The following is a 24,653-nucleotide window of genomic DNA, read 5'->3' as shown; positions in this document are numbered from 1 at the left end:
CCTTTTTTCTTTATTCCTCTCTGTACTCGTACGAGGGATAGAGGAGACAACTCTGGAGTCCGGAACGCCCGTAGGACGAGATCTCTTAACAGGAAGAAAATCGTCCTTTCTCCTCGGAAGGTCTTTTCTCAATACTCCTACTAAAGAGGAAATTTGTTCCTGCATTTTAAGTACGAAGTCCGTTGCGGCTTCATCCTTTTCTTTGCCATGAATAGGAGAATGCGCTCTGGAAAGCGTAGATCGGGATATTGTCCTCTTGGTCTCCTCCTCTCGTAGGGAGAATCGTCCGGGAAACGTTCCGGGCTCGAGTCCAACGTCGGAGCTTTCCAACTCCTCTTGATCGGACGCGACAGTTCGTCGGAATTCCATCCACTTCTTCGAGGAGACGAATCGGAAGACGAAAAGCACTCTTTTAGGATGCTCTTCCAATGGCGATCCTTGGCAGTCTGGGACGCTACAGATTCTGCCGAGGGGACGGCTGACCGGTGGGGATTCTCCGTAACCTCCGTACAACTGTCGACATTCCTTCTCCTCTGGGCCTGGGAGCTTGGAAGAGGTCTAGGTCTGGGAGCGAGACAGAGCCGATCGAACGCACCCTCCACTATTTTAGGACGCCTTTCCAATGCGAACTTGGCAGTCTGGGAAGTTCTACAGAGTCTGCCGAGGGGACGCCTGATCGGTGGGGATTCTCCGTAACCTCCGTACGACTGTCGACATTCTTCTCCTCTGGGCCTGGGAGCTTGGAAGAGGTCTAGGTCTGGGAGCGAGACAGAGCCGATCAGACGCACCCTCCACTTCAATGGGGAACACTATTCACTTCTTACCTTTTTAGAGCTCGCTTTTTGAGCTACATCCATTATCTTCAAATTTGCATATATAAATTTGTAGTTTCTGTGGGGTAAGAAGGTGATGAGGATGCAACCACTACTAGTAATGCTAATACTCTAACTGCTCGTTAGCACAAACGCTATTAAAGCTTATAAAGTAAGCGTATCTAGTTATATGCTTTTCTGACTTCCTAAAGTAGGAAATTAGAGTTTTCCTCAATAAAATTGTAACCTTTATTACATGTAATAATGAATAAATATTAATAATTCCCTTTATTGCAAACTATGTGAGTGTCTACCGATAATTTCGGTAGTTTCAATTAGTATTTTCTTCGAAATTTCGAAGCGAAATTCATTAAAAAGTTAATAAAAGCGTATGCCGAACCGAAGACCCAGTACTTCCCTGCAAAAGACAGCCCAGAAGATCAACGGCGATGAAAACGAAATCCAAGTTCAGGAGGTAACAACAACGATGTTATGGCTACCCGCGACAGAGCAAATCTGTCTTAGAAAATGGGATGGTTCCTAGTTCTGCCACCCAGCGGCAGTGGCGGTAGATCACCTGACCTACCTGTAGCGTGTGCCGCGAAATTCGAATTTCTGTCGGGGACGACGGAGTCTATAGCTAAGTATATATCTGCCAGGGAAGTTGAATGTATAAAAATAATTTTTTAACGAAGATACATACCTTAACAAAACTCATTTGTTCATTTGGAGGAATATTTTGAAAAGCTGATTCACTGTCTTTGTGGATGTGATGGTAAAGCTGAATCAACCTTACACAGTCCGGCAATCTAAAAGAGAGAGAATACAAGCTTAAGTTTGTAAGAGATTTCAGGCTGGTAAACTTTTTTGCGAGAAAAATAGTACTGTCATAAAAGTAACAATCGCCTGTTGGCATCTATTTTCCCTTCATAAATCTAAACCAATCTGGTTAAAGATAAATCTGTAAGTAAAAATATCTCATAGATGTAAGCAAAAAAAGTGTCAAATACTTGAACTTAAAAAATACAAATTTTATCAACACCTGCAAATGCATTCTCTCTGCAACAGATTTAAAATTGGTGATCAACCTTAATTACATACATATGATACAAATTTGTAGCCAGTAAGTAAACTAGACTAACAATTTAATATATGACATACATCTAACAACAACAACAACAACAATGAAATATTAAATCCAAATGTTAAAACCCAGACAACATTACTTACTTTTCCTCTTGTATAAACTTGATTAACAAATTGTCCATTTTTTTGTGCCATGCTAGATAGAAGCACATGGGACCATAATGCCGCGTAGAATGCAGTGCATCATACTTGCGTTTTTCATCAACAGCATCGTATGTCATGCTGCATGCTCTCTGGTAAGTGGGATCATCTGGGTCAAACTGGGCACACGCTCGCTCCAGTATGAACTCATACTTCTCTTGTGATAATACATCCTGAAAATAATGTGAAATTTACAAATAAAATACAACAAGGTCTCTCAACACACGGTTCTCAATAAAGGTTAACTCAAAGGCTCTGGATGGATTAAACCCCACTCTTTTGATTTGATACTTCCACTCTTATCTTATTTGGTCCTGGGCCAGATACTGGTATAAGGATGTCTGAACTGGTGGCTCTAGTATATCACCATCATTGTGATTAGGTACCTCAACCAGATCCCAGTCAAAACACAATCTTCACGCAATTTATCAAACGGTTATCTCTACCTGCTACATTCTCATCACCGCCTCCAATGCATGCAACAAAAAGGGCCTTCGTGAAATTTCTGCACTCAATTATTTCCTGTTTTCACTTACACAATTCTCAACTCAACCGACTCCTATCTCACAGTTCTCGTCCCAGTGAGTCTTCGTGTTCTAACTTTCCTGATTCCCACAGCAGCCCAACAGAGACACTGTGCAAGCCATCCATACCTCCCTTTCATTAGATCAACAAAATCTTTTTAAACAGCTTCATTCTCAAACCAAGATTCATGTTTATATGCCAATACAGATACACTAAAATAATGTACGTATACTGTAATCTTACTTCTGTACACAATTTCAGTTCTCCATGTTCAGCCTCTATTGTTAGCGTCATCATTTAACATTTCACTAAACTCCATTTCAATACAAACAAAAACCAAAAAGGTAACTAGGTGAGAGAGAGAACTAACCTTTAAATATTCATCTTCAAACATTACAGGTTTATGTAGCTGTCGGCCTGGGCGGGGGTTATAGATCTGATTCATACGTTCTCTCTCTTCCCATGATGCTTTCCTTAGGGTCCCATCTGGCTCACGCACAACAACAACACGTTTCTGTCGAATGGAAAACATTAACAAAATCAACACAAAAACATTAACAGTAGCCGCAAAACACAAAAACACGTTTCTCACTTCTGTCCAAAAGGCAATTAAAAGATCTGAGTGTAAAATTCTCGATGTCTTGCAATTCAAAATTAAGGACACAAGGGTATAATGCACTGAAACCAATTCCATATTTTGTGACCATGAGGAATTTGTCTAAGTCTCTAAGAATAGTAAAGCCAAGTCAATTACGTAACTAAAAACATTGTCATCTAAAACTTCTGAAGACAGATGCAGAATACTTACTCTATCCGACATTCCAAAAGTGATGTCGGTAAAAATGAATTTTGCGGTGTCGTACCCTGATATAGCTGGGTCACTTGAAAGTACTTCATCAATTGGTTCTCTCTCCTTCAAAACTGGAGGCATCTGGAGAAGTTTACTGGCCTTTTCTCTTGCCTGTGCCATATACTGTAATAGGGAAATCATGTTACCAATCACAAACATTACTTGACATACAAACAAATCAACCAATGTAAATTAAAACATTCTTATCAAAAAATAAATTTTCATAATAAAATTTATTATTTGGAAACTTACCTACTGTTAAATTTAGCTGTATCTGCCCGCCGATTAGGCGAGTCGGCATTAAAAAAAAAAAAAATTTAATGGCTGCCCGGATGACTGTCTAGTTGATGTGTTCTCCACCAGGTGTCTTTCGAATGTTTTAGCTCTTGTCAGAATTCTCCTTGACAGCCCACTAAGTTGTGGGGAGGCTGGGTGGGTCTACTTTAACAGTAGGTAAGTATCCAAATAATAAATTTTATTAAGAAAATTTATATTATTTGAGATGAATCTTACCTACTGTTAAATTTAGCTGATTCCCACATTAAGAAGAGGATGGTGGGTAGTGCAGATAGACAAAATTCCGCTCAGCCATTCGAGCTAAAGGTTTCTTGTATGAAACCCAAAACATTCTCACCCGATCTGGAATCCTTGGTGGATTTTACTACCACCAGAAGTTGGATTCCATTCACGGAGCAAGGCTCTCATATGTATGCAGCAAAGAGCAGCCTTGCGGAGAAAACCGCTTTGATTCAGTCAGCATGAAACGCAAGCGGTATGAGGGACCCCTCTGCCTGGGTCCAAAAGCCCTATAAAATGACAGTCACTTGAAACAGATACCTTTACAATATAAAGGTACGCTCCTATACAAAATTTGTACCTTCACGCGCTCCCCAAAATATTAAAACCCGGGATTTAAACAAAAGAGGCTAAAGAACTCTTGTTGTTTTTTTTTTATATTTTATTTTATTATTATTTTTTTTTTTTGGTTCAGGAAAAGACTACCCACTAGTAGCGGATTAAGGGCTTTACTGTTTTCAAACACAATTCTGTATACTTAAGGTAGTGATCGGGCAAAACCCAAACTGTACCTCTACTGTGATACATCAATCCTATTCTGGAGTGACAAATTGACTTAACACTAAATGAAGTTGCAACTGCTGCTCACATTATGAATGTTTAACTTCAATAAAGGTAGAAGATATGGAGCTAGTTCTCATGCACTAGCCTATCCAATACGTCACAGAAGACCTTGTGTTCCTTGACAAAGTTTCTAAAAATCACAACACAAAAGGTTAACTTTGCCTCTTCCAGGCTTAACCTTCAAAAATACATTCTAGGTTTTCTAAACCCACAAAACAAAAGTTAACTTTGCCTTCAACTTTAACCACTGGCAAAGACGTTATAAGTTAACTTTGCCTTCAAGTTTAACTATTGGCAAAGGCCTTATAAGCTTCTAAAAATCACAACACAAAAGGTTAACTTTGCCTCTTCCAGGGTTAAACTTCACAATACATTCTAGGTTTTCAAAAACCACAAAACAAAAAGTTAACTTAAACTTTGCCTTCAAACTTAACCATTGGCAAAGAGAGCTAGGTTTTCTAAAACCACAAAACAAGGTTGAATTCTGCCTCTTCCAGGCTAACCTTTGACAACATCATCATTTTTTTTTTTTTTTTTAAACCACAAAACCAAAGGTTAACTTTGCCTCTTCCAGCATCTACCTTTGACAAAGATGTTCAAGGTTTCTAAAATGATGATAAAAATGTTCTAGGTTTAACCTTTAAATTCAAATGCCCCAACAGGATAGAGAAGTTTCCTCTTTTTCCCCACTAAGGGGTTACATTGGAATTCTTACAGGGCACTGTAAAGCATAGCCTTAACATCATCAGCTCTATGGCAGAAAGCTAAATAGCATTCCCTTTACACCAGCTTAAAGAAGGAGCTGACAATAAATTTACTTATCAACCACTGCTAAATAAAAGGTTTTACATTAAATTCAGATAAAGTTTAGACATGCATCTAAACTCCAGAGAAAGACTGATATAGAGATGAAGGGGCTTCAATCTCAACACCTTACAGTGCTGGTCCTCAGCGAAATCTAAAAGTACTTTATACAATACTGAGGAAAGTACATATGGAACAATAACTTTGGAAGTACAGTGAAAAGTCCTCTCTCCTCTAAACAGAAAACATTATGTCTACAAGGTTCCAGGTGCTGAAAATTCCTCCAGAATGGCACCCCCAGCAACACACAGACCACTGCTTCTGACCCCAGGCCATGGCAGTTTTAAATTAAGGACAGATCCTATGATAACTTGAAAATCTTATTATTGGGAGGGGACATTCTAACATCTCCAGGTAGTTAAGGAGATGCCTACGTTAATGGGAGTGTATGGAATTGTGTAGTAGAGTTGATTTCTTCTTAACAGAAGAATGAGACATCAACCAAGAGCATTGTAAATTCTGAAAATTATTTGCCCTGAGGCTACAAGGGCTCTACAGGAGACTAAGCAATTCTTGAACTTGAAATTACTCAATAGAATTCAGAGTAGATACAAGGGGCAGGCCTATGAGTCTGAATTAGGCAAAATTTAAGGAAACATCCACTGCTCAAGCCTGAGGGCCAACAAAGTAGTAGTGATCATTCGGATGTCCCTGTTCATCTACATGCTAGGAAGCTAAATGAGTGCTCCATACATCCACACCAAGTGCCAAACTTACAGATGTAAAGGCCCTTGTAGGCAGTTGTTCTTCCTGAATCCCCAATTGTTAAAACACTGTCCTTCCACAGAATGAATGATCAAACCAATATGTTGTTTCATTTCACTCAAAGCAGCAACCTTCCCACAAAGTCTTTGTTTCTGACCGGGAATAAACCTGCTAAGCATCCTGATGTCTTTCCACTGCCCTGACATCTAAAAACTTTTACCAGGTGTAGTGTTGACCATTCTATGTTGCATGAAAGTGTAATGACACTAGTCAAACTCTGTGTTGCATGACAGAGGGAAAAGACCAAAACCTGGACTTAGGTTTAAGAACAAAATGGACAATTCCTGGTTACAATCCATTAGTTTCCGTTCTTTCCTATATCTGACATATTCAGGCATAAATTTCTCAGAGCAATTCCCTACATTCTTCACATCTAGTAGTTTCAAGATCAGACTCTATACCCTTGCCAGTACAAAAGAATGCTGATCAACTTCCAATTCACCATCCTGGTTACACCAAAAACATTCCTACATAGCCTGATGTTATTGGTTTTGCTTTCGGTGGAAGATATCCTAGGAAAATAAAATTACAATACCGTAAACAGGTGTAAAACAGCCAAACTTCACAGAATACCAACAATCGCCTAGTCGCAATGGCAGCAAGGAGAGTTCTGACAAGAGCTAAAACATTCAAAACACACCTGGTGGAGAACAGGTAAACTAGACGGTCATCTGGGCAGCCATTCAATTTTTTTTGTTTGAATACCGACTTGCCTAATCGGTGGGGAGATACGTATAGCTAAATTTAACAGTAGGTAAGATTCATCTCAAATAAAAACTTTTCTAAAATTCTAACTATCCTCAAATGTCCCAAATTTTAATTATCAATAATACTGTCCAGTAATTATCACCATAAAACCAGATCGCCATTAACCGAGTCTACCGATAACCGGGGACTGCCTGTATACCTAATACGTAATACAGTATGTATACACAATGCCTGTGACTTCTTTTGATATCAGGCATGACTTTGCAAAGAGACAAGACACAGGCAGTCTGCATAGAACAATACAGATATAGCCCTCATCAACAATGATCAGACTTCTGTAATTTTTTATTTTACATATCTCTTTACTAAAACTACAGAAAACAAATTTGACTGATGGCAAAGGTGCATCAATCTGCAAATTAGCAGTATTAAAATTCCCTGCAACATTGGTGGAGATTACTGAGAGGAAATTGCTTTCAAAACAGATATTCAAAGAGGGAGAAGGCTCTGCCAGGCTTCAATGTCACATAAGACTGTTCGACACTTGTGTTGGGAGATGATTGTGTACATAACTTTATATTAAAGCTGCTGCTGATGTATCATGAACAGGATCCTTGAGCACCAAAGAACATTCCCAAGGCCTCTCTCCCAGTTTAAAAATGTCAACTCCAAAGGCTTGGGTGACAATTTCTCAGGACTGGTTTTTCAGCAATGAGGAAGCATCGAAAGGGTAAGGTCAGCCTGGTGTCTGGTCCCAAAGAAGAGAAGAGAGACCTGTGTCTCTTCTATATGAGAAGCAATTGTCATGAGAAATATCAAAAGATAAACCTGAGCATAAGACTCCCAATGGACTTCCAGACAGCAGTTGGTAACACTTCTTTTAACGACCTATTTGTTTCTATACCATTCAAATCAACACTACTGCAAAGATGACTGTTAATAAACAGCGTGAACACTTGCAATTGTCATAACACCGCAAACCTGAGAGCTTCATATATATGTAGATATCGGCTGCCTGCACAGCAGTAGTAGACTAAATACCACAAGATCACTGTTTTTGTGGCATGACATACCAAACAAACACTAAACACAGAAACAAAACATGAAAAATAATGCCAAGCTTCATAATCAAGTTGAGAATTGTGACTAACTAGAAAACGGAGAACCCTGATTCGACAAAACCAAAAAGTAATGGGTAACGGACAGGTAATTGGGCAGTACACCATCACTCACCTACTTGCCACCTATTAGCCCCATGTTACAAAGCTTCCCCAACCATTTCAAGCTCACTCTGGGAATACTCCTAAATAAAAGGTGATAGTCTGTATTCTAGTATCAAATCTCAAATTATGGGATATAATCTGCAAGACTTTTAATTCTAGTTGACTATTTAAATGATTCAACTGCCATAAGGTTTGGCCTACAAAATACCACAAACTAAATCATCTCTTTTAACGGAAAGCATAAAAAACTTGACTCACCGCCTCCAGTTCTTCTGTTGTCATGAATTGGTATTGTGGCACATTTAACCTCTTCTCCAACAATCTTGTCCTGAACACTTTGTTCAAATCTTCTCCAGTTAATTTCTTCAATACATCCTGCACTCTTTCATCGAAGAAATAAGGTGCCGGGTCTTTTTCTGAAAGAAAGTAATACTTTATTGTTGCAACCAATTTTAAAACATCTTCTCAAAGTCACACCACCGTGCTTGTACAAATGAATAGGCAGATGAAATCCAAAGTATTATTCTATAAAAATGGCCTCCCAAGGTACCTCTTAAAACATAATCTATACGAATTCAAAACATTCGTGTGAAAGAAAAATACAAAAATGGAAAAACACATCAACATTGCCTTTAATATGTCTAGGCAATTGAAAGAAAAATACAAACTCTTACTAAAACAATAATGCTTAACTGATGTACAGTGGTCCCCCCGTATTCGCGGGGGATGCGTACCAGACCCCCCCGCGAATAGTTAGGATCCGCGAATGTTTGGAACCCTTATAAAAACGCTAAAAACAGCCTATTTTGTTAGTTAAAACTTAAGAAAAACCACTAAAAATTTTCATACTTGGTTTTTTTAATAGTTTTATCACAAAAATGATATTGTTAAGATACAATGAAGTTTTATACATACTTACCCGGCAGATATATACTTAGACATAGACTCCGTCGTCCGACAGAATTCAAAACTGCGGCAGGCACGCTACAGGTAGGTCAGGTGATCTACCATTCCTGCCGCTGGGTGGCGGAATCCCGACCATTCCCGTTTTCTGAGCCAGATTTTCTCTTACACCTGTCTCCTGAGGGGAGGCTGGGTGGGCCCTTAATAGTATATATCTGCCAGGTAAGTATGATAAACTTCATTGTATCTTAACAATATCAGTTTTTATACATGCAACTTACCGCAGAATATATACTTGTAAACAACCTATGACCGAACAGCCCTTCTGGATCATGTCAATGGGGGCTAGACCGCTTACGCGACAGAACCTGCATGGATCGTACCAATGGGGCTTACCCGCTTACATGGCAGAGCCTGACCTGTATCTTATCAATGGGGGTAGCCCTCTTACATGACAGAGCTTTAGGCTTTACATAATGCACAACGAGAGACCAAAAGTTTAATCCCGACCACCTGACCTTCCTAACCATGTTAAATCTAAGAACTGAAAGGGGTTATTCCTATACCCTCTTTCAGTCAACCATAAAAACCAAACACATAATGTTAAAATTACATAACCTAACTAATTAGGATTAACCTCAGCTCCTCCTCCCAGCACTAATCCGCGGACACATACGCTCCCAGTGAAAAGCACTTCTCATAAGTAAACTCTCACATCCCTTAGATAATGAGAGGCGAACACTGAGTTACACTTCAATACGTGGATTCAATTAGATTTTTGAAGGGACCACGTTTTATGAAAAGCCATTGAGGTTGCTATGGCCCTCACTTCGTGTGCTTTTACCCTGAGGAGTTTTAAATTGTTCTTCACCACATTTAAGATGCGCTTCCTTAATAATGTCCTTAATGAAAAACGTAAGGGCATTTTTGATATTGGCCTTGTAGGATCCTTGACCGAACACCAAAGACTTCCTGCGTACCTCCCAAAAGAGACTTTCTTTGTAAATAAAATTTTAGCGCTCTTACTGGACAAAGGGTCTTCTCCTGTTCTTCCCCGATGAGAGAAGAGAGTGCCTTCACTTCGAAGCTTCTAGGCCACGGTTTTGATGGGTTTTCGTTCTTGGCTAGAAGAGAGGCTTAAAAGAGCAAATTGCAGCCTCCTTCTTAAAAACCCACTCTGCCCTCTAACGCTTGAAGTTCACACACCCTTTTTGCCGTGGCTAAGGCGAACAGGAATAGAGACTTCCTTGTCAAATCTCTAAAAGAAGAATTATTGGAAGGTACGAATCTTTCAGACATCAGATAATGAAGCACTATATCCAGTTCCAACTGGGATTTTTATTATTCTGACTTTTTGAGGTCTCGAAAGACCTAATAAGGTCATGTAGATCCTTATTGTCCGACACATCCAGACCCCTATGCCTAAAAACCAAGGCCAGCATACTTCTATACCCCTTGATCGTAGATACAGCTAGGCCACACTTCTTCTAAGGTAAAGAAGAAAATTTGCAATGTCGGTTATAGAGGTACTGGAAGAGGATAGCTCATGCGTCCTGCACCATCTTCTAAACACCTCCCACTTCGACTGGTACACCCGTAATGTGGATGGTCTCCTGGCTTTTGCGATTGCTTTTGAAGCTTCGCGAGAAAACCCCCTCGCTCTAACGAGTCCTTCGATAGTCTGAAGGCAGTCAGACTTAGAGCGGGGAGGTTTTTGTGATACCTGTCGAAGTGGGGTTGTTTGAGAAGATCGCTCCTTAGTGGGAGCGATCTGGGAAGATCCACTATCCACTCCAGCAACTCTGTCACCCAATCTAGGGCTGGCCAAAAGGGGGCGATCAAAGTCAATTTCGTTCCCTCTGAGGAGGCAAACTTTCTTATTACTTCCCTACCAGTTTGAAGGGGGAAAAGCGTACCCGTCTATTCTCTTCCAATCCATGAGGAGGCCGTCTATCGCTATTGCTCTTGGATCTGCGATGGGGGAGCAATAATTCTCCAACCTCTTGTTCCAGTTGGTTGCGAACAAGTCTACTAAAACGTTCGCCTTCCCCATAACCCCCATAACTGATCGCACACTTGAGGGTTGAGAGTCCATTCGGTGGGGAGCACTTGGTTTCTTCTGCTTAGCAGATCCTCTCGAACATTTCTCTCTCCCTGAATAAATCTCGTTAGAAGAGAGATCTGTTTCTTTTGCGCCCAAAGCAACAACTCCCTCGCTGTCTCGTAAAGGGAGAATGAATGAGTTCCCCCTTGCTTCCTGATATATGCTAGGGCTGTCGTGTTGTCGGAATTGACCTGAATGATCGATCCTGAGATCTGTTCTTGAAAGGGCAAGAGAGCTAGGTGAATGGCTTTCAGTTCCTTTTGTTTATGTGCCAGGACACTGAGCTCCTTCCCAGGTTCCCGACACTTCTTGCGAATCCAACGTTGCTCCCACCCCACGTCCGATGCGTCTGTAAACAACGCTCGGAGAGGGCTCTTTATGTGCAAGGATATTCCTTGACCGAGTTTCTTCGGGTCTAACCACCACCAAAGATCTTGTTTGACATTGTCCGTTATCCTGAATGATTCTTCGAGGTCCTGGGAACTTTGATCCCAGTTCTCCTTCAGATAATACTGAAGGGGTCTTAGGTGCAGTCTCCCTAAGGAAACGAACTGCTCCAACGAGGAAATGGTTCCCAGCAAACTCATCCACTCCCTCGCGGAGCAATGCTCTTTCCCTAGAAATACTGACACCTTTGTAAGGCAGCGCTCTATTCTCTCTGTTGATGGAGACGCTAGAAAACCCCAACCCCCGAGAATCCATCGAATCCCAGATAAAGTATGTTCTGCTGGGGATCCAGCTGGGACTTTCTCGCAGTTGACTAGGAGTCCCAATGACTGCGTCATCTTTAATGTTACCGAAAGGTCCTCCAGACACTGTTCCTTCGACTTTGCTCGTATTAGCCAGTCGTCCAAATACATCGAGATTCTGATCCCTTCTAAATGTAGCCAATGCACCACATTCCTTAGGATACCCGTGAAGACTTGCGGGGCCGTCAATAGTCCGAAGCAAAGCGCTCGAAATTGAAACACTCTTCCCTGTGACATGAATCATGATATTGTTATGATACAATAAAGTTTCATACATACTTACCTGGCAGATATATACATAGCTATCGACTCCGTCGTCCCCGACAGAAATTCAAATTTCGCGGCACTCGCTACGGTAGTCAGGTGTCTACCGCCCTGCTCTGGGTAGCAGGACTAGGAACTATTCCCGTTTTCTAATCAGATTCTCTCTTCCACCTGTCTCCTGCGGGGAGGCTGGGTGGGTCTTCAATTGTATATATCTGCCAGGTAAGTATGTATGAAACTTTATTGTATCATAACAATATAATTTTCATACATTCCATTACCTGTCAAGATATATACATAGCTGATTGGACACCCTTTGGTGGAGGGCAAGAGACAGCTACCTAACTGACTAGACAGGTAAACAACATATGTTGTAGGTATAAATAAACCTTAGTTCCTACCTTATTAGATGGAAGACTTCGTGGCTACTGCCCAGGAGTCTGCTTCATCTCAAGAGCCTTAGCGAGATAGTGATCTGTGGCCAAGAGTTCTTGCTGGTCTGTCGATGGGGGGTCTTATCCACTTACTCGGCAGAGCCTAACTGCGTTTGTCAAGGGGTGCTAATCCGCTTATATGACAACACGCCTTCTTTAAGGAGCACACAACCGATCCCAATCACCTGATCCTAACCCGTATTAGTTCTAAGATTGCTAAGAGTCATCCCAAACTCTTAGCAAACAACCACAAACTCGAAACTCATACATACAAAATAAAAATTTTGTACCCCTCTAATAGTCAGCTGTCACTCTCGATTTCCTAATGAAGCGAAGTGAGGCCGCCAGTGCGACATCTGACACTCCCATACACAGGAAACACGAGAACACATCCTGACAAGAGGGTTACGTACACATATTTAAGGATCGTTGCTCTCTCCTTTACCCAGAACCGTCTGTGCTGACACAAACGGACCTAAAGAAAAACATTTCTCATACGTTACTTGCACATCTTTTAAATAATGCGATGCAAATACTGAGTTGCATCTCCAATAGGTTGCGTCCAAAATATTTTTAAGTGACATATTTCTCTGGAACGCAATTGATGTCGCGATTGCCCTTACCTCATGAGCTCTTACTCTTAATAGATTAAAAGAGTCATCTGGGCAGTTCTTATGAGCCTCGGTAATTACACTTCTAACAAAGAAGGCCAAAGCATTTTTAGACATAGGTCTCTTGGGGTCTTTTTTTTACCGAGCACCAAAGACCATGTTGTGAGCCTCCAACCGCTTCTTCTGTCCAGATAGAATTTCAGTGCTCTAACTGGACAAAGTGATCTTTCTATTTCTCTGCCTACTAGGCTAGTAAGTCCTTTTACCTCGAAACTCCTAGGCCAGGGATTCGAAGGGTTCTCGTTTTTGGCAAGAAAAAGAGTCTGGAATGAACAAATCGCAGAATCTTCTTGAAACCAACTCGTGACTCAAGGGCGTGCAACTTGCTGACCCTTTTAGCCGTAGCCAGAGATAGAAGAAATATACACTTTCTAGTGATATCACGGAATGAAGCCGTATGAGGTGGTTCGAACTTTTCCGAGGATAGAAATTTCAGAACCAAATCTAAGTTCCAGCTCGGAATCCTAGGCTCTACTGACTTGGACGTTTCAAAAGAGCGGATGAGATCGTGCAAATCTTTATTATTCGTCAAGTCTAAGCCTCTGTTTCTAAAGACTGACGAAAGCATACTTCTGTATCCTTTAATTGTTGGTACAGAGAGGATGTGACTTTTCCCTCAGGAAAAGAAGGAAAATCCCGCAATTTCGGTTACAGAGGTATTGGAAGAGGACAGCTTCTTCGACCTGCACCAGTTTTTCTGAAAACTTCCCACTTCGATTGGTACACTCGCCTAGTAGATGATCTGCGGGCTCTAGCAATTGCGCTTGCCGCCTTGCGAGAAAAAAAAAACCCTCTCGCTACTGACCAATCTTTCGATAGTCGAAAGGCAGTCAGAGCAAGAGCGGGTAGATTTTGATGGTACCTCTCGAAGTGGGGTTGTTTTGAGCAGATCTATCCTGTTTGGAAGAGATTCTGGAGAAGTCCACTGTCCCACTCCATCACCTCCTGTGAACCAAATTCGGGATGGCCAATATGGGGCTATCAGAGTCATTCTGGTTCCCATTCGAGGCCACAAACTTTCTGACTACCTTCCCCCAGAATCTTGAATGGGGGAAAAGCGTACACGTCTAGCCCTGACCAGTCCAGGAGAAAGGCGTCTATAGCATAAGCCCCCTGGGATCCTCTACCAGGGCGCAAAATGTGTCTATCCTTTTGGAGAGAAACGTGGCGAATAGATCTATCTGTGGTTTCCCCCAAAGATACCAAGGGTCTGACAGACTTCCAAGTGGAGGGTCCATTCTGTAGGAAGGACCTGGAACCTCCTGCTCAGTCTGTTCCGCTCTCACATTCCTCTCCCCTTGAACAAATCTCGTTAGAAGGACCACATTCCTTTGATTTGCCCAAATCAGCAGATCTCTTGCCAGTTCGTATAGGGCGAAAGAGTGAGTTCCTCCTTGCTTCTTGACATAAGCCAGAGCGGTCGTATTGTCGGAGTTTTATCTGAATTACTTTGTCTCTGACTATCTGCTCAAAGCTCCTTAATGCGAGGTGAATCGCAAAAGGAGCTCCTTGCAATTTATGTGCCATGACACCTGCTCTTCCGACCAGGTGCCTGACTGACATTCTTCGGACCCTAGAGTCGCACCCCAACCTGTCTCTGACGCGTCTGAGAACAATGTCAGGTTTGGGTTCCGAACTTCTAAGGATACTCCTCTGTTTTCTTCCAAGGGGGTCAACCACCACCTTAACTGTTGCTTTACTTCTAATGAGATCGAAACGTGTCCGAGAGCTGTCCTGTCTTCCAACTCCAACTGCTTCTCAGGAAGTACTGAAGCGGACGGAGATGCAGTCTTCCTAGAGGAAAGAACTGTTCGAGCGAGGAAAGGGTCCCCAGAAGGCTCAACCATTCCCTCGCTGAAGTACGCTCTTTCTCTAAGAAGTTCAATACTGTGGCACAGGCAGCCTTTCCTTACTCTCTGAGAAGGAAATACTCGAAAACCCCGAGAATCCATCTGAATCCCCAGATAGACTAACGTTCTGGCTGGGGACCATCTGGGATTTCTCGAGGTTCACGATTAATCCTAATGTCTTTGTCAATTCCAGGATTGTTGACAGGTCCTCCAGACACTGCTTTTTTGAGACCTGGCCCTGATGAGCCAGTCGTCCAGGTATAGGGAGACGTTTATCCCTTTCATGTGAAGGTGTTTTGACACATTTTTCATCAAGTCTGTGAAGACTTGGGGAGCCGTAGAAAGGCCGAAACACAGGGCCCTGAACTGATAGATCCTTCCCTCGAACATGAACGAAGGTACTTCCTCGACGAATGGTGAATCGGACGTTGGAAATATGCGTCTGAAGATCTAGAGACGCCATCCAATCTCCTTGACGGAGAGCTGCAAGTACTGAGGCAGGACGTTTCCATGCTGAAACTTCTGTTGTTGTACGAATTTGTTCAGCGAACTTACATCCAGTACCGGTCTCCATCCCCCGAGGCTTTCGCTACGAGAAACAAGCGATTGTTTAAAAACCCGGGGAGCTTTTGATCCAGTAACCAGCTCTATTGCTTTTTGTCCCACTCTGCTCCACCATTTGACGAAGAGTATCCATCAGAACAGGGTCCTTGTATCTGGCTGACAGTTCCCTCGGTGACGTTGTCAAGGGGGGTCTGTCCTTGAATGGGATATAATAACCCTTCTTGATTACTGACATTGACCAAGGATCGGATCCTATGTCTTCCCATGCTCCCGCAAAGAATTGTAACCTGGCTCCTACAGGTGTCTGGAGAAAGATTTCTCATTTTCCCTTCTTAAAGGGACGGAAGGCAGATCTTCCCCTTTTTTTCAGTTGATTTCCTTCTGACGATGGATCTAGCCTGAGCGCCTCCTCGAAAGGGCTGCTGTTGTTGAGTTGGCTTAGATGCTTTCTTTTCCTCACTAGCCACAGGTCTATTCTTCATTGAGGATTGCCTTAAAAGATCCTGAGTGGCTTTCTCAGCTAGCGAATGGGCAATGTCTCTCACCAACTGCGAAGGAAATAAATGCTCAGAGAGAGGCGCATACAGCAAAGCGGATCTCTGCGAAGGAGAGACGGCCTTAGTGAGAAAGGCACTATGAACCGCTCTCTTCTTTAGTATTCCCGCACCGAAGAGGGAGCACACTTCCGCTGATCCATCTTGAACCGCCTTATCTATGCATGTAAGGATGCTATGCAAGGTTTTCAGGGCTTAGTTGTTCTTTTTTCATGGGACTTCTTAGCAATGACCCCAAGGGACCAATCTAGGAAGTTAAATACTTCTAAGGTGTGAAAAAGTCCTTGAGGAGATGGTCCATTTCCTGAAAGACCCCATGTTGCTTTTGCTGAATTCAAGGCATGTCTCTCGACGAGTCTACGAGACTGGAGAAGTTCGATTCAGCTGAAACAGGCAGAGACAATCCCATGTTTTCCTCCCGTTTCGTACCATATGCCTCTCCTGCCCCTTAGTTTAGCGGGAGGCATGCAAAAGATCGCCTTCCTAACTCCTTCTTAGTCTTGATCCCAGGAGTCCAGAGATTGTAAGGCCCTTTTCATGGATATGGCCGGCCTTCATTTTCAGGAAAGACAAAGACTTGTGTGCCTTCGTACTTGAAAATAGAGAGCGAGGAGAAGGAGGAGCGGCTGGAGTTAATGCATCTCCATATTCTTCTAAGAGAAGCAGAGAAAGAACTTTGTAATTCGAAAGCCCTTCTCTGTTAGTAACTTCGTCCTCCGAGACGTCATCTAAATTAATAGGATCGGAAGGAGAAGGCTCCCTTCCCTCCTCTGTCTCCTCTCTAGATTTCTTCCTTTCCGAAGAAGAAGCACTTCTATAAGGAGATGGCTAGGAGTAACTCTCTCCTTACGTTTATCATTAGGAGAGTCACGTATCACTGCTCTACGCCTGTTAGACTCCTGTCGGATGTCAAGCTCTTCACGAGGATAATGCGCCTGGCGTTTAGCAGGAGTATCTCGCTGAGAATACTCCTGAGGCCTGGTAGGAGTAACCTGTTTGGAATACTCCTGGCGCCTGACAGTCGTTACACTCTTCGAATACTCCTGCCGTCTGGAAGGCGCATCTCGCTCCAAATACTCCTGGCGCCTGTTAGGAGTATTAAGCTCAGAATACTCCTGGCGTTTGGTAGGCGTGCATCGCGCCTGAGGAAGAAAAAGTCGAATACTCCTGGCGCCTGGTAGGAGTAAAAAGTACCAGAATACTCCTGCGCACCTGGGAGGAGTATCGAGGCCATAGTAATCAAGGCGCTTGGCAGGATATCTCTTCCCGAATACTCCTGACCTACGGAAGGTCGCATCTAGCTTAACCGAATAGTCCTGAGGCTTGGTATTGAGTATCGCTCATGGAATGCCGTTCGGAATGCAAGTATATTGCGCTTAGCGGGCTATACTCCTATCAGGAGTTCTCTCTTCTCCAATTGGCTCTTGTTGCTTGGATGAAGATCTGGGCCTAGAACGATCTACAGTAAAGTCAGGCTCTTTGCGCCTACTTGGCCCCTGGCTCCTAGTTGGCGCCTGACGCTTGTAGGAGTTACTTCCTTTCCCACATCTCGCCTGCCTAACGCACCGCTCTCCCCAGAGATGGCCGCTTGTGCGACAACTCCCCTGGAGGGTTCGTCGCGCCCGACAGGAGATCGGTATTTGGATCTCTTAATCAGAAGCCTGTCATCCTTTTTACGAGTAGGCTCCTTAGAAAGTACTCCTACCAAAGACGCTATTTGCTCCTGTACATTCATCAAAATTCTCCTGGTCGAAGGCTCATTCGAATCAGAAGGAGATCTGGAAGGCGCTCGAGAGTCTTTTTTCCCCTTCCAAGGATCTAAATGCCTTTCTAGCTTTCTTGATTACCGAAGGCGCCTCCTCTTCAGAGAAGCGCTCGGGGCTAGAATTAAGCTCAGGTTCTTTCAGTTCCTTTTTAGCGACGTGAAAGCTTCGATTCCTTCCATCCTCTTCTCGGAGAAGGCGAACTAGAAGATGAAAAGCACTCACGAAGGACGCTTTTTCTATAGCTGTCCCTGGCAGACTGAGATGTATACGATTCTGCCGAAGGGACGCCTGATCGTTGGGGATTCCCCACGACCCCCGTAAGGCTTTCGACTTTCCTTCTCTCTGGGCCAGGGAGCTTGGAAGAGGTCTAGGCCTGGAAGCGTCGCAGGATGACCACAGACGCCCCCCTCCACTACCACTGGGGGACACTAACATTCACTCGAGAAACCACATTCACTTCTCTTACCTTCTAATGCTTCCATTTTTCTCTTGCATTTTTTGAAGGGAAGCTCTGAGTTCCGCTATTTCTGAGGCGGAATCAGAGGGATAAACTTGTGACGGGCTGAAACAGAATGGGCATAAATTAAGAGAAGAAGAAGAAGCTACAGAACTACTAGACATTTTCCGGCTTTTGTAAGCCAGCCTTCCTCTCTCTATCCTTCTCTAACTTCTTCAAGTAAGAAGTCAGATTCTTCCATTCTTGCGCACTCAATCTCTCACACTCGTTACACGTATTCTCAATTGAGCATTCAACCTTTCTACAACCACTGCATGTAGTGTGAGGATCTACCGAAGCTTTCGGAATCCTCACCTTACAGCCTTCATTCACACACACTCTGAAGCTAACACTAGAATCAGACATATTCACGGAAAATCCAAAGCGAAGTCCAAAAACCAGTCCACGATAGCGAATGCCAAACAACGATCCAGTACGTCACCAAAAATCAGTCGAAAGATGATCAAAAGCGTTGTGAAAAAAAGAATTCCAGTCAGGTGGAAGTAACAACAATGTTGATACTACCGGCGACAGAGAGAATCTGATTAGAAAACGGGAATAGTTCCTAGTCCTGCTACCCAGAGCAGGGCGGTAGATCACCTGACCTACCTGTAGCGAGTGCCGCGAAATTTGAATTTCTGTCGGGGACGACGGAATCGATAGCTATGTATATATCTGACAGGTAAGTGGAATGTATGAAATTAGGTATTTCCTTGATGCCGGATGAATTGGCACATGGAAATATGCATCTTGAAGGTCCAGGGATACCATCCATCCCCTGGACGAAGAGCAAAAGTACAGAGGAAGAGGTCTCCATCGAGAACTTCTTCTTTATCACAAAGACGTTCAGCGCACTTACGTCAAAACCGCCTCCACCCGCCCGAGGCTTTTGGTACCAGGAATAGACGGTTGTAGAAAACCTGGTGAATGGAGATCTTTGAACCGGTTCTATTGCCCTTTTGTTCTGCAACATAAGTTCTACTGCTTGCAGGAGAGCTTGACTCTTGACAGGATCCTTGTATCTCGCTGTTAACTCCCTTGGAGTTCTTGTTAAGGGAGGATATTCCCTGAAGGGGATGAGGTATCCTCTCTCGAGGATAGAGAGGGTCCAGCTGTCCGCCCTCTCTTCGCCCAGACTCTGGCAAAGTTCGACAGTCTGGCGCCTACCGCTATCTGGAGGACTTCTTCTTCATTTAGCCATTCCCTGCGGGTCTCCTGGAAGGTCTTCCTCTGGTATCCGGTCTTCTACCTCTAAAAGGGGGGGGTTCTTGAGGAGGAAGAGGCTCCTCGAAGGGCTGGCTGAAGAGGTGCTTTATCCTTCTTTTGAAAAAAGAACAGCAGGCTTGAACCTCTTTGCTGACTGTGTCAGTAGATCCTGTGTGGCTTTTCCAGCTAATGATTTTGCTACATCCCTCACCGTGTCCTGTGGGAAAAGGTGGTTAGAAAGTGGCGAATTAGACAAAGCCGACCTCTGTAGAGGAGATACTGACTTGACAGGAAAGACCCGTACACTGCTCTCTTTTTCAAAACTCCCGATACCAAAAAGAGCAGCCACTTCCACCGAAACCGTCCATCACGCTCTGTCCAGGACACGATAATACACTCGATAATTCGTCCATAGTGACAAATTCGGGATCTTGGGCTCTCTTCGCAAGGGCTCCCAAAGCCCAGTCCATAAAATTGAATACTTCGAGTGTCCTAAAGAGTCCCTTTAGTAGATGGTCCAGTTGCACACATCCCCCAAGTAGCTTTTGCTGATAGTAGAGCGCGCCTCCTTGAAGAATCTACTAAGGAAGCGTAATCTGCGTCTGCCGATGAAGGCAGTCCTAAGCCCATAGGTTCCTGGGTATCGTACCATCTTCCAGGTTTATCCCGTCAACTTTGAAGGAGGGCATGAAAAAACAGTCTTGCCCGCCTCTCTTTTATTCTTAAGCCATTCTCCAAATCCTTTGAACGCTTTTTTCATACTAAGGGCTGGACGCATTTTTACAAATGAGGATGCTTTTGGAGACTTCGTGCTTGATAACAAAGATCCTGGAGAGGGCGGATCCGCTGGTTGAAGCTTATCCCCGAACTCCTGCAACAACAACAAGGACAATCTCTTATAATCAGAGACTACTACATCCACTGGTAATTCTTCATCCAAGACTTCTTCTAAGTCTCCAGCTGTAGGGGATCCTTTCGGAGAAGAGCGGTTCTTGAGAGTCGAGGGGACTTCTGTCAAAAGAAGAAGAACGTCGCCCGTGTGACAAATCCTTGCTACTACAAGGCGCAATAGAGTTCTTAAACGCACGAGATCTCCTCTCAGGAACCTGTTTCCTACCAGGTGAAGGGCTCCTACTCTCCGAAGAACTCATAAAGTGCGAAGGAGTCTTACTTTGACCTAAGCTTGTACAAGGAGCCTGTCGCCTACTCGACTCCTGACGCCTGCTCGACTCCTGGCGTCTGCTAGACTCCTGGCGCCTACCCGACTCCTGACGCCTGCTCGACTCCTGGAAGCCTGCTTGATTCCTGGCGCCTGCTTGACTCCTGGCGCTTGTCGTGACTCCTGGTAGGCTCTTGACGCCTCTCACAAGACTCCGGCGTCTGTTAGGCTCTATACGCCTGTTATATTCTTGGCGCCTACTAGGCTCTGTCAACTCTATGTGTCTAAAAATCTCCTGCTTCTTAGGCTCTTGACGCCTATCCTGATCCTCAGAAGAGGAGTCCGACTCCTGACTTCTCCATAAGAGACGTAGCTGACGCTTGCTCTGTGAGCGGCTACCGCTCGGAACTTTCTTCCTATAGATAGGAGAGGATCGTTTAAAGGGAGAACGAGAGAGTCTCTCCGGTGACGAACGCCTGCTAGAGTGAGAAACTTCTCTCCTACCAGGAGAAGAAAACTTCGATCTCTTCACTGGAAGGGAGGAGTCTTTCCTTCGAGACGAATCCTTATGTAGAGCGCCTACCAAGGAGGATATTGTTCCTGTAGATTAAGCAGGAAAAGCTTAGTCGGGTCTTTGAGGCGCTGGAGACGGTCTTCTCGCCTTCTTACTAGTCGAAGGGAAATCCTCGGGGAAATCGCTCTGGCTTGAATCAAAAGCGTCTCTTTCGCTACCCACGATCTCTTCAGAGGCGAGACTTGGAAGCAGAGCTCCATCCACTGACACTCTTACCTTGTGTTTCCATAGCTTTAAGCTGCTCCTGAAGCTCCCTGATCGAGGATCTCATTTTTTCATTTCTGAAAATGAATCCTTAGATTCAACACAGGGAGAAGGGGCTGAGGTTATGGGAGAAACATTATCTAGCTTGTTAGTTTCTAATTCAGGCTCAAAAGAACAAGATCTACTCGAGCTTCTAGCTGACGCTTTCCTAGCTCTATCCTTCTCTCTTTTCTTAATATAAGAAGCTAAATCCCCCCTTCCATCCTTGCTCCGTAAGCCCTTCACATTCAGCACAAGTTCTATCAAACGCACATTCGAACCTCTACATTTACTACAAAGTGTATGAGGATCTACCTCTGCTTTAAACAACCTAGTTCTGCATTCTTCCCTTGCACAAACCCTAAACTTAGGTGTTACTTTAACTTCAGCCATCTTAATAGAAAAAACCAAATCCAATTCCTAATCCAGTCAAAAAATAAAGCGTATGCCCAATCCCCGAGAATAAAACAAGAGTACTTCACCAAATGAGTCCAACCAATTCTCAGAAAATGAGCAGAATTCCAATCAGGAGAGACCAAACAACAGTTGTTGCCGGCCTCAGCGACAGAGAAAATCTGGCTCAGAAAACGGGAATGGTCGGGATTCCCGCCCCACCCAGCGGCGGGAATTGGTAGATCACCTGACCTACCTGTAGTGTGTGCCGCGAGTTTTGAATTCTGTCGGGCGACGACGGAGTCTATAGCTAAGTATATATCTTGCCGGGTAAGTTGCATGTATAAAAAAGTGCATTTTATGATGAAATTGATAACAAAAAACCAGGAATTTGTGGATATTTCTCATAGAAAAATACCGCGAATGCAAGAATTTTCTGCGAATAATGCAGGGAAACGTTCCCGAGAAAAATCCGCGAATGTGTGAGTCCGCAAATCCGGAGAACGCGAATACAGGGGGTCCACTGTAATCAGATTTGGAACATTATGTCATTCCTGAATCCTAAAATAGTACCTCTTTAATAGTAGTAAAAGTGAACAAGATGCCCATTCTATCTCACAGTGTTTTCATTTCCAACTCTACAGCAAGGTGAACTGCAAAGAACCAGCAGAGCAAGAGAATGGGAAGCCATGAAACAAAATAAGACTCGATTTATGAAACATAAATTGTCTGAGATAAATATTAGCATGTCAATACAATATGTAGTAGAAGCCATTGTTTAACATAAGAAAAATGAGAAATAGAGGATCTTCAAAGCTTTCAAATATAAACTTCCCCAAAATGAATAGCTGCAAACATAATGTGAGAAGGAAACTCAAACAAACTGAGGGGTCTATATGATGTCTGTCATCTTCATTACCATGTTTGTTTTTTTACTGGATTTTCTACTTTGTTTAATTGTGACAAAAAGATTCCTTTCAAACAACTGCGATGTGCACTCCCATCTGTATGTCTTTTCCATAATTTTCTCTAGGCTTTCTTACTTGCCTTCCTCCTCCACTTTGATCACATGTTCACATTATCTCATTCTGAGATCTAAGTCTTTGGACACGAAATAATACAGAAACCTTATTAGCATATCCTGACATTTTTTTTTGGGTCAGCCCATAAATGTACTTTCATTACTACACAGAACTACCCAAATGGCCTACCTTAACATAGGTAGGTAATAGGTGTAGGGCTAAGTATGATTTTACCTATATACTAGTACTTTCAATATATTGACCTATGCCATACGCCTCCTAAAGGACAAAATATCCACGGGCCATCAATTTTCAAGGGAAAAAAATATCTGCGGACCGTGGATTTTCAAGGGGAAAAGTTTGTTAATGCGTGCTGTCAGTAAGAACGTGGTGGAACGGCACTTCGTGAATTCCCACCGGGTCCCCCTTACCGTAGGATAGAGTTCAAAGGTAAATTACAGGCGGCCGAATAAATATTACTTTAAATTCTTGTTCAGGAGGTAAAACTGAATAGAAAAACAGCAACTGCCACAGTCTGGCTATTTGCGGAATAGTTTTATAGTAGTTAGCCTAGATCTACTTGCCACAGAATAGTTATCTAGATCTACCCAATATTCTTGGCAAGCTCGTTTGTTCTGGCAAGAGGTATTGTTTTACTGCGTGCGCTAGCTTGAGGGTTAAGATCAACTGGGTACTTTGATAGAGGCCGCAAATGCATACCACGGCTATACAAACTAGCCTACCCCAAAATAAGTATGATTTTACCTCTAGCTCTCTTATTATACTGGGAAACTTATAGTATAAGTCTAGGAATACCAACTTGGGGGACGCCAGTCCCCAGCCTAATAACGTAAGCTTAAAAACGACTTTCAGCCTATCTAGGTAACCTATCTGAAATTCATCTTAAAATTTCTTTGGTACATCTGGGGTACCTATCCACAGCGGCCCAGACTATGGCAGTTGCGGTTTTTTTTTATGCAGTTTTACCTAGGCTATACTGAACAAGAATTTTAATTAATATTTATTCGGACGACTGTAATTAACCCCCAGGGGCCAGTACTAAACACGGCAAAATACATTGGACACCCCAATCACGTATGTCATAGGGCTATCCGCAGTTACGTTTCTTGCAGGGTAGTAATTCTAAAGAATAATTCCGCACAAACTGCAAGGAACGTAACCGCGGATACTACAACATCCACTAGGGATTGGGGTGTCCAATGTAGCTATTTCTCCGTGCTTAGTACTGGCCCATGGAGGTTAATTACAGTCGTCCAAATAAATATTAGGCTAGTACTTTAAATTCTTGTTCAGTAGGTAAAATAACATAAGAAAACGCCAATTGCCATAGTCTAGGCCACTGTGGATTGCTTCTGTAGAAATACCATTTCATTAAGAATAATGGATATACCTATTAAATGGGATTTTGGGGGATTAAAAATCCGTAAATCAACTCACCATTATAAATATTGACGGCGGAACAGTACGACCGACTCGACCACCAGGGCGACAGGAACCTTAGGCCTC

At 43.2% G+C, this 24,653-nt stretch overlaps 1 protein-coding gene across 1 annotated transcript in view; it reads right to left on the bottom strand.

Moving 5' to 3' along the window:
* The window catches only part of LOC135222745 (small ribosomal subunit protein mS22-like), a 60,278-nt gene that overhangs the window by 35,375 nt on the left and 250 nt on the right, over positions 1-24,653 (bottom strand). The window contains exons 1-6 of the mRNA XM_064260991.1: positions 24,585-24,653; positions 8,433-8,590; positions 3,433-3,597; positions 2,995-3,138; positions 2,043-2,272; positions 1,516-1,621 (exon numbers count right to left, since the gene is read on the bottom strand). The exon at positions 24,585-24,653 is cut by the window's right edge and continues 250 nt beyond it. Coding sequence (XP_064117061.1) covers positions 1,516-1,621; positions 2,043-2,272; positions 2,995-3,138; positions 3,433-3,597; positions 8,433-8,590; positions 24,585-24,653 — 872 coding nt within the window. The remainder of the gene's footprint in view (positions 1-1,515; positions 1,622-2,042; positions 2,273-2,994; positions 3,139-3,432; positions 3,598-8,432; positions 8,591-24,584) is intronic.

This window comes from Macrobrachium nipponense, chromosome 8 (genome assembly GCF_015104395.2).
Source record: "Macrobrachium nipponense isolate FS-2020 chromosome 8, ASM1510439v2, whole genome shotgun sequence".
In the NCBI taxonomy this organism is placed as follows: domain Eukaryota; kingdom Metazoa; phylum Arthropoda; class Malacostraca; order Decapoda; family Palaemonidae; genus Macrobrachium; species Macrobrachium nipponense.
The sequence above is the reverse complement of the archived record's forward strand: the minus strand, read 5'-3'. Positions and strand labels throughout refer to the sequence as shown.